The sequence below is a fragment of the Ornithodoros turicata genome, chromosome 2 (genome assembly GCF_037126465.1).
Source record: "Ornithodoros turicata isolate Travis chromosome 2, ASM3712646v1, whole genome shotgun sequence".
Classification (NCBI taxonomy): Eukaryota; Metazoa; Arthropoda; class Arachnida; order Ixodida; family Argasidae; genus Ornithodoros; species Ornithodoros turicata.
Window position 1 is genome coordinate 33,606,826 of NC_088202.1, and position 17,058 is coordinate 33,623,883.

The window sequence follows — 17,058 nt, forward strand, 5'->3', positions numbered from 1 at the left end:
CTGTCTTCCGGGAATGGTTGAATATTTAGCGTCAACATGAGGAGATATTTCTCATCCTTCAGGTAGAGGTGTCTTCCATATGGAGAGAAAAGATAGACGCACCAGAGGAATAACAGTTAACCATGTAGGGGCAGAATTTTGCCACTAACAGGGTAGAATTCTCTTCACACTCAGGGGTAGAACTGTTCCACCAGTGTGGTAGAAATGAAGGGGTAGAAGTGTTCCTACCCCTCACTTTCTACCCCAAAAGGGTTGAGAATCTGTAACAACACACTTCTACCCCGAAAGGTAGAAAATTACAGCTTTTTTTCTTAGGAGTGTAGGACCTTTCTTCGCGTTGGATACATTTGCACGCTGTCACGTGACCCTGTTGGATCCTCCTTCTCGTTGGATCCTCCAGCTCGTTGGACCCTTGAGCCACAAGCGGAGCGGGAGTAGTAGCGTCCGAAAGTTAGGCAATTAATGGACATATGCGAATCAGCCTCTCACTGCTCAGTTTTTGGCCGATATCCCAGTGATGCTCATTAGATAAAGCTTTTCGAAAGCGCCACCTGTTTACGAATTAGTGAGCTGGCGGACCTTCGTGAAACACCCGGTATACTCATTTTGTGTAGTTATACACGCGACAACATTCTGACGTTCGTTTCGGGCCAGGATATTTTTCGAGACAAGCATCCTCCCAAAGGGGGACCTCAATTTCACAAGGACAGTTTGGGAATCCTGACGCGAAATATTCGGAAACAGGAAAGTATACCATGTGATAATAGCTCTCATCGGCATCGTCGTCGACCTAGCACAAATAGAGAAGCCTACGAGAACATCTAAGTTAAACCGCGCCATGACCTGCAAAGCGCTTTATGAATTTGCAACAGCAAGTGGTCTTCTCCTGGAGGCGGAAAAGTTGCGGCATTTTCTTGCGTTACTTTGGTTGAACAGATTGTGTTGACGATAAATTGTGCTATTGTGTGATTACCCGTTAGGTTACTTGTTAAGCGTTAAATTGTTATGCTACTTCAAATAAGGGAGAAGTAACTTGGTTTGCCTCCAGTACAAACCAAGCGGCCCAGAATATGCCTCCACCCCGGAGTTAGGCAATGGCCGAAGGAGCGGGTGGCAACTGTAATGCAGCCCTTTCGTCTTTTCTTTTCCCCCTCCCCAATGCAGACTTATGTCTCCCTCCCGTCTAGGGGGGGGGGGGGAGGGAGTATGGTACATAATCATGGCCCCCTTCTGCACGAGCAGGTCTCAGTAATACATCGACGGATTGCTGTGGGCGGAAACAGGGTCCGCAATACTGAACGCCGATGGCCGTCGATGCGTTTCACAGACCCTCGTCGTCATGTCCTAGCGTAATCAAAGCATACGTCCAGAGATTTTGTGGCGCTTATATTCATTGGTAGAACAAGATCAACTGGTATTGCACAATGTTTGGAGGCAAAGACCATATATGCCGAAAATTAAACGACATTAATCAAAAGAAGATACACTTTTTCGCAGGATTCATCCGGTCACCGTGAGAGCAGTTGAAAGCATCTGCGTACTGCTCCGTGTTCATCGCTGGTATATTACACCGATCCTCATTGGTGGCTGCGTTTTGAGTATTACCAAGACCGCACGACTTATAGCAGTGAGCCAAGAAGAAAAGCTGCGCGGGCGTGAATGGAAGCGATGGAAGCACTCCACTATGTTCGCCGCCGGACCGACCAAACTCATGCAGCGCCATTTGTAATCCTACCACCTCAGCTAAGAGCAGCGCCACCGTTTTACTGCTTAACGATGTGTCGCCCTTCGTCAAGTTCTTAGCCGACTGCTGCACGCATTCCGCCATCTTCAAGTAGTGCTCCTTCGCTGAAGGGGACCACCAGTAGTGTATTTGCCCCATGGAGTCGTATTCACTGCCGTTGACATTGTAACCGTACATTATCTCCCTTCCAATCACAGCCCCAAGCCTCCCGAGGTTCACTGACTCCGGACCTTCTACGAGGAAGAGCGTCGGACGCAGGGCAGGTGCCAAGACAACTAAACGGTTGCTTTGAACTACGTAGAAAACATCCGGCTTGTCCACGGTATACACAGCCCCGCTCACGTCGCTCATTTTCTTGCGCTGCAGTGCCACGGAAGCCTTTATCCAAGAATCGAAGAAAAGGTCTTGTTCTTTTACGTCGAGAGGCTCGTAGAACGCATTCAACTTGTTGACATCGGCGAGGATCTTTGGAAAGGCCACATAGAATTCCATCGTTCTCAGTTCCGTGATGGCAGCTGTTATGGACGGCTGATCCAGAAACTTTGTCTTGGAAATGGCTGCGATGAAAGCATCTCTTGTGCGCAAGGCAATGTTCGCGGCTTCCTGGATAGTGCTGTTGCTGATGAGCTTGAAAAGGTAGGCCGCCCCAATTGCCCCAGGCATCACTTCAGACACACGCGCTATGCACAGGTGTCGGGGCAGCGGTGCCGGTGACACTTTGCTCAGGACAGGGGAAGATGCATACATCACGTATTTTCGAAGTAGGGTGTAAGCTACCGCAAAATTTGCATCCTGCTTCGAAAATTTGCTAAGCTCCTCCGTAAAGCGCATCGCCTTAGGGTCAACATGAACGCTGCTATCGTCCTTAAAAAAACCCTGGCCATTTTGCAATACAGGCTCTTTAAACTTTTGCTCAAGGCTTTTCAAAGACATCAGTTCGTACACTACATTGTCGTCAGCTTTGAGTGGAATTTTTTGAACGATTTTCATGATTTTCTCCTCTAAGTTTTCGACATTACGTAGAAACTCTTGATTTGTCTGGGATGTGGCAGACCCGTAGTACGCGTCATAATATTTTGCGTATATTTTCTGGGCGTCCTTGTCTTTCTCGATCGTGTCGTACCATACGATATCATCCTTGCTAAAAGATATTTTCACAGTGCTGCTTTTTCTCCATAGGAGGTTATTGCCAACTGCTAAGGAGAGGAATGCTTCAATATTGTATTTAACGCCTAGACCCATAATTGTCTCGATCGGTTCGCTCTGCGTACTGCTTTTACTGTATTGCAAACTAAGGCTGAATTCCTGCATGAGAGACTCGAAAACTGAACTCGTCTCTGTGTTTTGACCAAGATTCACGAACATTCGCATGCAGGATCTGAACAAGATCGCAGCTTTCTGAATAGCCGATGCTTGCTGCATTGCAGGGACCGGGGTTTTGAAAAGAACGGCAGTCGCATGAGTGGTGATGTCATTCTCCAGTGCCCTGAGTATCCGGAAAAAATTGGCGTGATATCTGCGACAAACGAAGGCGAACAGGTCGTGGCAGGGATCCACGCTGAAGCTTAGGGTCATAGTCAGCGCTTCTGCAGCGGCGGCGCATGATTCCGTGAGGCAAGAAGGATAGGTTCGTCGGGGCCTTTCTTCAGAGGATCTTACTTCGGAGTCATCGGCTTCCTTGAAGAACGCCAGGGAAGTGACTATGATGGTTCCTGTTGTGAGGCCAAACAAAATGGCGCAGGTCCAGCTTGCGACCACTGTTATTCCAGGAGCAGGGACTTTGCTTGGCGGTTCCGGAACCTGTAAACGATTTACGGTAGCTGTTTTTGTTTCCTTTACAATAGGCTATGTAACCGACCACACATAATCCATAGTAGGCGAAAAAATCAGTGACAGGTAACATGAGAAGCATATAAACCGTAGAGCTATCTGTTTGAATAAACCAATTTCAATTTCCTTCTCATTATTTGCGAAGAATTTCGAAATCAGGGGTAAACTACGGCAACGACATTTGGGGAGCGCAGTCTCATGGCGGCACCGCCTATGGAGCGTGTGAATCGCAAGTTCAAGTCATGCCATATAGCCATGAGGCCAGCTGCAAGAACCTAAATCGAAACTAACCTCACTAAACTAACAGAGGCTGACTTGATTTAACCCGATATTGGGCATTGCCCAATACCGCCGCCACCGCCTCACCGCGACTGCCTCTGGTAGAAGTGTCGTCGTCGTAGCTTAGCCAAAATCAGAATCGTGGCACATTACAGATGTGCAGTTCATTTATTTAATGGGATGGACTTCCGTATCGGAGCCACTTCGGTTGTTTTTTAAACGAAAGAAAATGAACAGAAAAATATAACTGGTTACCCGAATGAGGAGCAAATCAGAACGAGCGATGTTGTGTGAAACACGTATAAATCAGACCCTTATCGCCTGTTGGTTCAAGTCAGACCGCCATGTTTACTGAAGAGGCGTTTCGACGGAACAGTCTGATCCCTGCACCGACTAGAGCGTGCGCAAGGAGGAGGGGGGACCCCACAATTTGTACCTACGTAACATGGACTAACCTCAGTGTGTAGAGTAATGCAACATACCCAATAGAGACCTGTGTTTTGGGGTAAAACTCGTTTTTACTCGCCGATTTGCATCATCGTTACTTACGGTAAATCATGATCTTTGTTGTCGTTGCGCCATTAAACTCCCAATCACCATCATCAACTTACGGTAAAACCCGAAAAAAAAAAAGAACCTGGAAACGAACTTCGCAAAGTGCAACTCAGCTACCAATACGGGCACTGGAAAACACTACGCATTGGACTATGGTGGACTAGAATGAGTGGTGTGCTGAGCGGCCTATCCAAAGCACTGAAAGCCCTCGATCGCCCCTCGATTGCGGCACACCATGCGACTTCTCGTTGAACTACATCAACAAGCTCAGTATTCACGTGTGTAGCTATTTTCAACTGTTTTATTCGCCGCCAAGTATTTGTATTCAAGCCGCATGACATTCGAGGCTGTCAGGTTTCCAAGTTCATGTGCGCTGCCGTGCAATACATTTGATATCGCAGGTGCGGCGGCCGCTTTATCAGTGGGATGATGGACAGCCGTCTATCAAACAGGCACGCTATTCGCGTTTTGCGCGACCTGTAGGTGGCGCATCTAACCTCCAACATGGCGGACGTAACCAGGTTGTCGCTTAGTTTCGATTTTGAGATTTCTGAACTGCAATGTTGATTCTCGATGCATTGAAGGCTTACGTGCATTAAGGGGGTGCAACAGCACCCTCCGCGTTTTGTCAATTCCACTCAATAGATGGAGCAGAGGACGATCGAATTCAGAGCCATTTATAGGGAGAGTTTGGCCATTCTCTGATCTTTTGCCGCCTCGTGGGTGGAGCCTATTTTGACGTCAGAGTCGTCGTTGCGCCGCCCAAAAAGCCTGGATCCAAGCAGAATCCGCTTATTAGCCATCTCGTGCCCGCCATTATTGATGCTGTCCGTCAGCTTTGTTGTCGCAATGAATGCAATCTGCAGGAATAACCGGCTTATGACCCACAGCCGCCTCTGATAAGGGGGGGGGGGTTCAAGGACGAAGGGCTTTCGAAGGACAATGTACACACGTGTCTTCCCGCCTTGCATCGTAAACAACGATCAGCATCAATATGGCGTCGGCGACCGGCTGACAACGGGACAACAATAGAGCACGGCGAGGGAGGTGGCTTAGCCGTGACGTCGCATGACGCGATTCAAGTTAGGCTCCTCCTAATGGCCAAACTCTCCCTATAAACGGCTCTGATCGAATTGATTACCTAGCGTTCACTGCGGAGGCTCCTGGTACTACAGCGGCAGACGGTTACATGTTACATTACCCGACTGATCCACCATATCAGCGGAAAGGATTAGAAGGCACTCTTTTCCTCTTGCTCTGTTCTTTTACCTTCGACCTCTAGCTTGCCTTTATCACCTTGAGAACAGCGTCCGCGTGTTATCTGTTATTTGTGCGTGTGATAGCAGACGGATCGACAATTTCATTCAACAGAACCTCGCGAACACACTAAAAGTTTCCAACATTCGTTGTGGAACCGCGGAGGATCAAGAAAAAGAGAAGAAGAAGAAAGAACAGTAGCCCTGATTGCGCGGACCTTCTACATTAGCTTGAAAAACAGTTCCTGGCTTATTGAGAAAGCAATGGAGTGGTATGGCTTGCGGGTGCTCCAATGACTTCATGAAATTCGTGGCAAGCTCACATGTGCTTCTGTGTATTCGGAATCGTCGGGATCACTTCGTGAACAGCAAAATTACTGCACCATCGTCGGCCCGAGATTAACAGTGCACTGTATAATTATTGTGGACTGCTCTGCGATATCACGGTGCTTTGACACTGGCACATATAATGCTGTATTTTTGGTTCAGTGTGATCGGTAAAGACGAGCCAAGTTGTGTAGTCGGCAGTGCGGTCTTACATGGCGTTCATTCTCAGTTTTGACGGCATCTGATTACCTGAACAGTGATGGGTGTCTCAGTATAGTTGACAGTGCTGTTGTCGACTCATTTACGCCGACGCCACAAGTTTGACACTCATATTTGTACACAAAGTCGAAAAAGAAGGGAATGAAGCTGCATTAAGCTGCATACGACAGCGGCGGCAGTTATCTTCACGAGCACAGTGCCAGCAGTACAGTGCTTGTGGTGGATTATACAGCGTGCAGGGGCGTCGGGTAGGTTGCTGGTCGCCATTGGTGGGCATCAAGGGTAGGCTGTAACAACCAGATGACTTGATAGCCAGATGTTTTTGTAACGAGATGGCATGCATCAACAGTTGTACACTGGAATTTCTAAGAGGAGCTCAGTGCACAAATTGTGACCAATGAGACGCGGACGCCGATTATCGGCCATCGGCCATCGTGCTTGCAACAAGTCCCTCCGTTCCCTCACCTGGAGAAGGGCGATCTGGCGTACGCGAAGTTCTATACCAAGTTCTAGGGCACGTTCTACACCAATGTTTTAACTGTCAGCCAAACTGTTCGCTGCCAGATGTTTTAGTACACAGAATGCAAAACATCGAAATTGTAGAACTGTCACCTGTGGCACGTTAGTGTTACCGTTCCCTGTAGTATTTTACCCCATGAAAAGAAAACAAGGCAGGCATGTGAACGCTGTGTTATTTCGCTGAAACTCACGCATCCCTCATACAGCACGTCCTAATCCACAAGGACAGTTCAAGACGACGTAATGTTTGAGTGTTGTCTGTAACAGGATGCGATTGCCGCACACAGATGGGCCTGGTCAATAAGCCTCGCAATAAGACCAACTACAGCGTTGTGCAGGATGCGCATATTTCAGTTAAGCGGCATACCGGCTAAGAAGAGCTCAAATATGTGTAGATAAGAAACGAACAGCTGATTATGAGAATCGGAGACACCTGTGGCTGAACTGAGTTTGTTCGCACAAGGGTTCTGAGGGCAATCTAAAAGATGAATACAAGAGATAAGCTTCCACATTAAACAGTACCCAATGGACACCAGGAGCACCACGGACGCACAAACATACATGAATTAAGCTTCCTGTGATAATGATAAGTCAGCTAGGGTACAGTGTCCCTCTGTGTGACGCTGTCCACGCTCCACGGGAATGTGCTCATGTTCGTCATGACACCGCAGGCGGAGCAGAGGCTTCGGCTACTGGGTCCGATGACTTGGATTAGATGATGAAGGCCACATTGGGGTCAACTGCAAGCACAGCAATGCAGAGCTATGTGACGGAAAGGGAATTGTAGTGCATATATACCATGGACAACAGTGAATACAGTCGGACCTCGTTCTATGAACCCTCGATATACGAATTCCCTCAACTTACGAACGGCTCCACAGGGAACCAAACTTTCCGTGTATTTTGACCTCGTTTTACGCACCCTCGATATCCGAACTATGAACGGATTATGAGGGAACGGACCCAAAGTAGCCAAGCCATTCTGACCTCGATATACGAACGGGCGTTATGAACATACAGAGGACAGGCCAACGGACCGGAGGATAATGAAAGTTCCTCAGTACATGCTACTAAGGTCAAACATACAATGTCCCAACGCCACTACGTTCCACAAACATGATTCACCATTTCCTGAAAGAATAATTCGGGCGTTTACAGCCGAATGGTTGTGAGTTTGGACCAGGTCTCCGAGATGGAAACATCTTGCCGTTCCAAGAAAGCGTTCAGCCTTGACAGCCGGTGGCAAGCGTGATATCTGCCGTTGGAAACAGTAGTGAGTTTTAGTATACCGTTGATAAGGTCATCGTGCCGACCGGAACCAATCGCAGTTGTGCGTGGCTCAGAATCTTATCCACTGATTGGTTCCGGTTGATACGGTTCGACGCAAGCCACGTTATCAACGGTCTGCTAAAACTCTCTAGTCTCATCCGCGCGCGATACGGTACTTTGAGGACCGGGTGCATGAGTCAAATGTCAGACTTTTGTCATCTCTTTATAACAGGATAGACCATGCAGAGTGTATGGTGCAAAGCAAACATAAAAAAAAAATACTTATTCAAATCAATTTCCCGTGGTTTTGTGAGGTATTTGTGCACTGCAGACCTCGGACCTCGATTTACGAACGATTTTCTGAGCAACGAAGGGTGTTCGTAACCCTGTATTCACACGAGTCAGTTTTCTGCCGGCAGCAAGTCTGGAAGGAGTGAGAGGATATCCGAGATAAACGAGGTCACTACGCGTCTGAAGACGTCCGCTCGTTCTCTAGCATTCACACGAGTCATTTTCCCGGCGGCTGTCACTTTTCCGATCCCTTCTGTATTCGCGCTTGCATAACCTGTGTGTCTAGCGCAGGATGGACTAATGAAACAAAAAACTTGAGCTCCTTGTGGATGATTCAGATGCATTCACGTGAGAAAAAGGACAAGATACGGGCCAAAGAATAGGTTCCGAAGAAGCGCTATGGAATGTAAAACAGCATTAACCCAAATCTCCGTGTGGACGACCCAAACGCCTGTCGGAGTATTTTGATAATAGACGTTGTCACATTCGGTTTTATTTTCCACTAATGAAGCGTATCCCGATGCTGAGCATCAATATAGGCGCGACAGCGTGCTGACAAGTGATGGACTGGCGATGAAGCTGTGATGTCGAGCTACAGGTAGTTAATAATTAATTAAATTAAATTAATTTTTATTTTCCTTTCGGTAGGACGAGTAGCTTTCAATTATGTTTTTATGCATGTATTGGAAAGATGCAAGCGAACGATTATGTGTAGTCCACGTCTGTCCAGCGAAAGAAATATCCGCGTTTATCAAATTAATGCTTTGTATTCCGTGTCTGTTTCGTCTCACGTATTGAAAAAGCTTCCTATGCAACACTACATTGTAAGCATCTATCTATGCGTTGCATAATTGTTCCAAAGCTGCTGCGCCGGTGTGTCGTTGCACCACTTTCGCGGTAAAGCCAAGCATCGTTGGCGTTCCAATTCAGAATTGGCCATAGTACAGTGAATGTCGTTGTATGGGACACATACAGAACAATCCTCATGAAATAAAAAGCACGCGCGATAAGTATCCGTTGCGTTACCTTCTCCTTCTGCCGGCAGCAGACGCCGTCGGTCGTCAGAATCTGTGCCGGGAGGACAAGATATCCGGCTGCCTCCGACTGCCGCTCCGGAGATCAGAAAGTGGCGACGTGGCGAAGAGCGCCGGTCACGTGGCACCAGAGAGCGGTGACGTTCCCTGCCGCCTGAGCGTCAGCGTTGCACTACGAAGACCTCTCCAGCGTGTTGGAAGAGAGTTGCCTCAGGACAGGAGCCGCCGATGTGTCGAGTCTCTGTTCGAAATATCGGCGGCTCCTGTCCTGAGGCAACTCTCTTTCTACATCTCTACCGGTTCGCTGGATTTCTACGCATCTATCTCCTGCGTGTTGTATTTCTTCTTGTAGTCAGGGGCCCTGATCGGCATACTGCGTGGTATGCGTGGGTGAACAAGCTCTGGATGGAGCTAATCATTATAGAACCGCTCAAAGTATACCCAGCCCTGATGGATAGCACACTGGATACAACTACTCTGTTCACGTCCATACGGTCTGATATGCTATCTGGTTGGCCCTCAGTAGCTGTAACGCCGTCCAGCAAGCACATTTTGCATTGCAGCGTAATTTTGCTCCGCAATCAATTTCTGTTCACTGACGTTATCTTCATGACAGCAAGTGTGCAGTTGAATGGGCTCTAAATTCTCAGAGCTTGAAATTAGTTGAACAAGTGCATATTGTCCACAACGATTCGCCCTTCAACAACACAGGGTCCGTTTTCGGACGTTCCTGCAGACACGTCTTGCGTACTGTCGCTTCTGCTAGCTCTCGATGAAAGATTGCTTGATTCGTGAGAGTCTGGTACTATTTAAAGATTATCCAGATGCCTTCTCTTGTAGAATTTCAGTTCGTGTTCTTTGCGTCTCTTCTGTTTTCCGCAGACAGGTTTCCGGCTATGCGAAAAACCGTGACTGGTAGGCACAGCACAACCACGGAACGAAGGATTCCGAGATAACGAGCGGCAGCTGCGCGTCCACACTCCATTTATTATCACTGCGAAAATACATTGTGACAATTCATCCGGTTTTTCCCACTTGTGCAGATTTCTGTGGCATGCAGATAGATGGCACCACCGCGCACAGCCAAAATCCCAGCGGGTCAGCATTCGCTAACCACTGTTCGCAAGAATCCGTGTAGCAACTATATGCTTCGACATAAACAAATTATTTCGGGACATATTGATTTTAGACATATTTTTGTAGTACTGAATGGGATTAAAATTCTCACCTTAGGTCTATTTAATTTGTGACCAGCCAACAAATTTCAAGGAAGCGCGAAACGCAATTTCTGACGTCTACGAAAAAAATTTCCAACATAAAAGATGAATTTCTGCAACATTAAGTACTATTGAGATCTTCAATTCAAGACCTATTTTATGCAAATTGAGCAATTCCTTGCGGAGCTATGCGGTTTGAAAAATGCGTGAGAAATGCCATTGGGCCAGGAGGGTGTTGCACCTCCTTAAACGCTGCTCATATACTTCTGGCAGGAGTAACCGAGTTGTCCAAAGAGAAGGCTATAGTTGTAGCGTATTATTTGCGAAATTCCGACGTATTTCATCAAACACTTCGTGAAGGTGAATTTCACGTTTACCGGTTGCGAGGCCGAAATAGCAAGCAGCGAGTGTCCTCCGCCGCAGGAATGTCAGAGACACCCGTGTGTCACTGGTGCGCATGTTTTGGGAAACCTTAATGAAACGTCGCATTCTTTCTGAATTCTTTCCCTAAGTGATTTGACGCGCTGATTCAAACGCACAGTTACAAAACTAACTTGGTATACGTTTTCGCGCTATCCCCTGCGCTTTCCTGCACATAATGGCTACTCAAGTTTGAAAAAAAAAAATTGTTCTGTTACGCCTAGACAAGGTTTACGTGAGTTGCACAGAAGTGTGCTTCAGAAAAATAAAAATAAGAACGTTCATGAGATATGTAGGCAGTACGCTCCAAGAGCTCTGCCATACACACACGGCCATTGCTGATGTAACAGGTTTGCTGATTTCAAGTCGCTCAAATCTCTTCCGAGGATGCGTCAAAGTAGGCGGTATTCCATGTGAAAGAAGAAAACGCGGAAAGACAAACTGGCTGTCCCCTTGGCGCGCAGAGTCGCATTGCGGCACAGAACAAAAGTAATTTGGTTTAATTTGCTGATCGTTCTCTGCACTGTTCCCTTCATCCATGATTTCAACAGCAAAATACAGGTGCAGGTCAGCGACCCATGCGAAAAGCAGCAACTTCTCCGCAATAGAACCCGGTTTACGCGTATATGTATAGAATACAATAACGAAGAGCTGACTTGGCGTGCACCTATTGGCTGCTTCTTCCTACTCTAATCGAGGGACCGTGCTTTTATGTAATACACGGGTCCAGCAGACACATATATGTTAAATCGCGAATCTACTATGGTGGATCAGTTTCGCGTCTCAGAAAAAGTACTCCTCACAAACGCATTAAGCGGTTGTTTGCGCTTTGTTTCTGCTGCTGAGCTTTTTGCTTGGCCATGAAGGACAAAAAATATAAACGTCCCCCTTTCCTGCACCCTCCGACGTCCATACATAGATTATGAAACGTGCCCTTGTTCATTGACGGCTGTTTGTATGCTAAGTTCTGAACTGGCGTATGTTGAAAGTAACAATGAAAGATGAAAGTTGTGGGAATCCTACTGCCCTCCAAGGGCAGGCGAGACCCACTCACCAGGACCACCGCCGGTTTCCCGGCCAAAGAGGTGCAACGCAAGAAACACAATGCAAACAACAGTTTATTACATACGAAACAGAATGTCCCGTTCCGCACCGCCTTGCCTGCAAACAGGAAAAAGCCCCCATCTCACACGCAGCATCCCTTTTTAAACAATTCGAGGGCGCTGGCTTCGCGCGCACAAAAGAAGTCCAAACAACAAGACACTCCCCCGTACGGTGTCGGTGGCGAATGTACCGAGATAGCGATAAGCTATCACAAGATTTCCCCACATTCCCCCACCCTCAAAAGATGGACAAGGGTGTCCGAAATTGAATTGTCACACAGCCCTTCAGGCGTTTACAAAAACTACGAAACAACAAGACACGCCCCCGGTGTCGGTGGCGAACGTACCGAGATAGCGATAAGCTATCACAAGATTTCCCCACAAAGTCACTGAAAAGGTTAGCTAGCTATAGCACTCGAACCCATCTTCTGGGCCATCTTCGGTCCAGGGCTCTACCAATTGAGCTAAGGTAACACACCTCCGCAGCGACTTCTAAGGGCCCGTCATCTGAAGGGACAAACCAGCCACTCTCTCTCACTCATCCTCCTTTCACTCTTACATTTTTGCTCACTCATACACACATTCATACGACGGGATCGACGCAAGCGGCAGCTGTTGAACATGAGTGAACTGAAACTCAACTGAAACTGAAGTGAACATGAGAGAGATGAAAGTCACTGGAAAGCTGGCTAACCTTTTCAGTGACTTTCATCTTTCATCGTTGATTTCTTAGGCAATTTGAGGCTTTGTATGTATTTGTCCTTTCTATGTTGTTCCAGCCTCAGAACATCAGTTCTCTCATGGTATATGTTGTTGGGTTTCGTACTCAGGGTGCTGCAGGTCTCCCCCAATGGTACACCTCAGTTCCAGCAGTCTCATCTAGTTAATGAATGAATGAATGAATTATTAGTGTGTCGTTTTCAATGACTGCTTGTATGTTCTACATAAATTCTATGTGCATCACTCCTGCTGTTACTGGACACGTTCAAAGAGTTTACGTTGTCGCGCGTACATACAGAACTGAACCACGTTTTTCGTGGTTTTTCAAGAATCTGGTGGCAAACGCAGGATTTTATCTGCTACAGGGGTGGGGGCAGGGGGGGGGGGGGAGGGGAGGATGCGTAGGTTTCAAATACGAGAGGTTGTACAGGATTAGCGGCTACGGTATTTCAAAGAAAAAACACAAAAGCGTCGTTTATGATGCGTCGTTTAAAAGCGTCGTTTACAATGAGGAACTGAAGTGGCAGGCGGCAGGGATTGGTAACTGACTAACAGTATCGGGAGCGGGGGGGGAGGGGGGGGAACGAAAAAGGGTCCTGTGCTTACCGGCAGTGTTGTACCCACTACCAAAGGTAACCGCTACCCACTACTCCACAAAAAAAGGAGCGCAATAGCAGCGTCGCTACAAATTTGAAAAAGTACAGTGATACCGCTACCAAATAAAAGTAACGTAAGTGGTACAATGCCGCTACTTTTCCGCCTACTCTTTCTCTCCCGCCCCCCGTACCCTCCTCTATGTGATAGATTACCGTGAGAATCTGTTGCAAAATGTGTCTAAAGGCGATGCACGTTGATGTTCCCTCACATAGAAAGCCATGAAGGATAAAGTGTACCGGTACTAACAACCGATACATTATTTCACATTGATCTTGACCTTGAGATGATGCGTATTTAACGCATAATTTAATGCACATAACGGATATGTCTATTTGATAATTTTCTGGTCCGAACGTTTCGAGCACAAGACTATTTCAGCAATAACAGTAATTTGTTCCAGATATCCACGAATCCCAGCCTATGAAATCCATGTCTATGACAGTGTCCCAACCCCTTAACTGTCACTATAGATGACATCGTTCCCTTTTGTGATTCGTATCGCAGTTTTGCTGTTCGCGAGCAGGAATTCACTCAGTTGCGGGTAAAGTGCGAGTTGACGAAGTTGACTAAGTGCGAGCTGACCAAAAAGTGAGTTGAACCAAGTTGAAATCAAGCGGCACTGATGATAATAAAGTATATATTTCTCTACGAAAAGAGCGAATGTGGTTAAATGTCGCGAAATATTTTTGTCAACCACCAACAAATTCTACGTGGTCGTGCCTAAGCTTCGCAAACACAGGTTGTCAGTGCTTAAGCGCTTCTTTTTCGGATGGATTAATATGGTAATTGTCTCTGCTGTAAATATGGTAAGTGTTGAACGAAGTTATGTGGTGTTAAAGAAACATTCGGAAAACTTGTGAAAGAAACATGGAACATTATCATGGCTCTGTTCATAGATATGTGGAGACCACACGCAGACAATATACGAAGAAAACGTATACTGTAAAGGTTAGCCAGCTGCAAGGATCGAACCCACATCTTTTGAATTATCGGTCCAGGGCGCTACCAATTGAGCTAAGCTAACACGCCTCTCCAGCGACTTTCGGGGTGCGTCATCTGAAGGGACGACAAACCAGCCACTCACTCTCACTCACCCTCCTTTCACTCTTACATTTTTTGCTCACTCATACACACATTCATACGACGGAAATCGACGCAAGCGGCACCTGTTGAACAAGAGAGGAACTGATGTTCTTAGGCAATTTGAGGCTTTGTATCTGTCCCTTCTATGTTTGTTCCAGCCTCAGAACATCAGTTCCTCTCTTGTTCAACAGGTGTCGCTTGCGTCGATTTCCGTCGTATGAATGTGTGTATGAGTGAGCAAAAAATGTAAGAGTGAAAGGATGGTGAGAGAGTGAATGGCTGGTTTGTCGTCCCTTCAGATGACGCCCGAAAGTCGCTGGAGAGGCGTGTTAGCTTAGCTGAATTGGTAGAGCCCTCTAGCGGTAATCCAGAAGATGTGGGTTCGATCCCTACAGCTGGCTAACCTTTTCAGTGACTTTCATCTTTCATCGTTGCTCTCTATTGAAGCGCGCGCGCCAAGACACCAACGTGATGGCTGAGAAAACAGACAGGTAACGCATTTTGGAAACTTGGTCTACGTGTTGCATTCGCTTTCCTCTGTGCGCTGCTCAAGGTGCAACGCGGTGCGTGCAAGAAGAATGAAATGCATGCTCGTCGGCTAACCGCCACTGGAGCTGTCGAGTAACCGGTGGTTTGGAGGAAATCCGTGAAGGGCGATTCAACTGCGTGCTGTCGATACGCAAGTCCCACCATCTACCCGCAGGAACATGGCGGGTACCCCCGCCACCCTCCGCTTAGCACATCACTCATTCTAGTCCACCATAATTGGACATTCAGCACTGCTGGTCCGCATCTCCTCTCAATCTAAAATGCAAGAAGCGTTCTTGTTTTCCCCACCCGACACATATCACCCCATTTTACCCTGTTTCACGGCTCTTGAAATAAAATCCGACTTTGCTCCCTTTTTCAAAAAACATTAAACCCGAAAACACAGGGCCCTAAATATACTTCATCGCTTCTCTACCTTTCAAAAGAAGGCCTCCTCCAAATCCGTTAGGCTTAGCAAGGCCGTGTATCTGCTACCCTCTTCCTATTATTATTTTTTTCGTTGACATCAAATGCTTATAAGGAACGTTCTAGACCCCACACAATTGTATGACTCCATTTTTAGATTCGATATATGACCTTTCACTTGTATGCAATATTTACCTTTCAAACGCTTTCTCTAATTTTTAAAACCCAGTGGTTTCGGTATGGAACTGCACCAATTTAATGTTACACCTTTTTTTTTTAGATGTCGATAGAATCATGTTGCCGTGCCAATGCACAAATGCTCATGAGGATATCACAAGTGCACACTGCCATCAATACGGCAGGACCCTAAATCATGCCACGTTCACGCGTCTATAATGCTAGTGCAGTAGGCCATTGCCATACTAGAAGAAATCAATGAAAATTATATTTTTAAAAAGGCAGGATCAGCTTACCGCTTCGACGTCCTCCTCTTGAACTTCTTCTTGAGCAGACATCACAACTCAGCCAGGGCAGAACTACCGCTTCCCGTTAGGCCCAGTTTATAGCAGAGAACGTACTTGCACGAGTGCGCTACCAATTCTTCTTTGTCTTCCACTACTTCGGGGTGGTGGTGGTGGTGGTGATGGTGAAAGGGCTTGCCGTTGTCGGCCTCACGTATGTGGGCAACGTCACGACTGACTTCGGGGTTTGCTACACTCTGCTTCTTCTTTGTCCAATCAAAAGATGGCAGTGAGACACTAAGGGAGATTGGCCAGGACAGTTGGGCGAAATAACACCTGTGTGGCAGTGCTGAGATGTAAGGAAAGGTAGGGCTCAGGTGATAACTGACGTGTAGGTATAGGAGAATTGGCCGTATATGACGTATGACGAATATGCGTGGATAAGTCGTATGTATATGTGTGTAGTAATGTGCGTACGTGAAAATGTGTGCGAGGAGCGAGAACGTGCCAGGAAGCGGTTCGAGAGGAGGATGTCAGACACGAGGCTTGCTACAACAGATCTATCACAGTGCGCGGTATGCGATGCTCCGGGGGCCAGCATCTCACGAAAGGGGGCTCCCAATAAACGCAAAGGGGTACAGATATCCCTCTGGCAGAGTTGGTCAAAACGAGGGCAGAGGAACAAAGTGTTCAGTTGTTGGCACATGTTCAATGTTCACATTGGCAGCAAACAGGGGACAAACAGTGTCCAGCACCGTGAAGGTAAAAATTTAAGGGTAGCGCCAGGCATCGAGCTCACATCAACCAGACTTCTGTCTGCCTGGAGCTGCAGAAGTTAGGGTTCCACGAAAGAGAGATGTCATAGGGTGGTCGTGGAAGGACAGCTCAAGACAGGCTTGTGAGTCGTCTACACCTTACAACAGATGTACGCCCAAGAACTGGAAGGAGAGGAAATATCTCCCCAGAGAGGGACATTTTTCCGAGGGTGTCAGCGGTTCCGTTAAAAGTGAGTCCACGGTGGCCAGGAATCCACGTGATGATGATATCGCTAATGCGGTGCGGGGCAAGATGTACCAAAATGATGATTATAAGGGCTGTCGCGGACCGGAGGGTGACGCCT

General features: G+C 47.2%; 1 protein-coding gene across 1 annotated transcript; it reads right to left on the reverse strand.

Moving 5' to 3' along the window:
* Window positions 1-1,367: 1,367 nt before the first annotated feature.
* On the reverse strand, window positions 1,368-16,075 carry LOC135383333 (neprilysin-11-like). The gene is made up of 2 exons (XM_064612840.1): window positions 15,951-16,075; window positions 1,368-3,544 (listed from the first exon to the last, which is right to left on the reverse strand). The coding sequence occupies exons 1-2, from the start codon at window positions 15,990-15,992 to the stop codon at window positions 1,472-1,474; spliced, it is 2,115 nt and encodes a 704-aa protein (XP_064468910.1). The 5' UTR covers window positions 15,993-16,075; the 3' UTR covers window positions 1,368-1,471.
* Between the last annotated feature and the right edge of the window lie 983 nt (window positions 16,076-17,058).

Excerpts from the sequence above, each read along its gene's own strand:
- LOC135383333 (XM_064612840.1), bottom strand. The coding sequence starts at position 15,992 with ATGTCTGCTCAAGAAGAAGTTCAAGAGGAGGACGTCGAAGCG. Across the intron at positions 3,545-15,950 it reads AAGAGGAGGACGTCGAAGCG|GTTCCGGAACCGCCAAGCAA; the intron begins GTAAGCTGATCC and ends AATCGTTTACAG.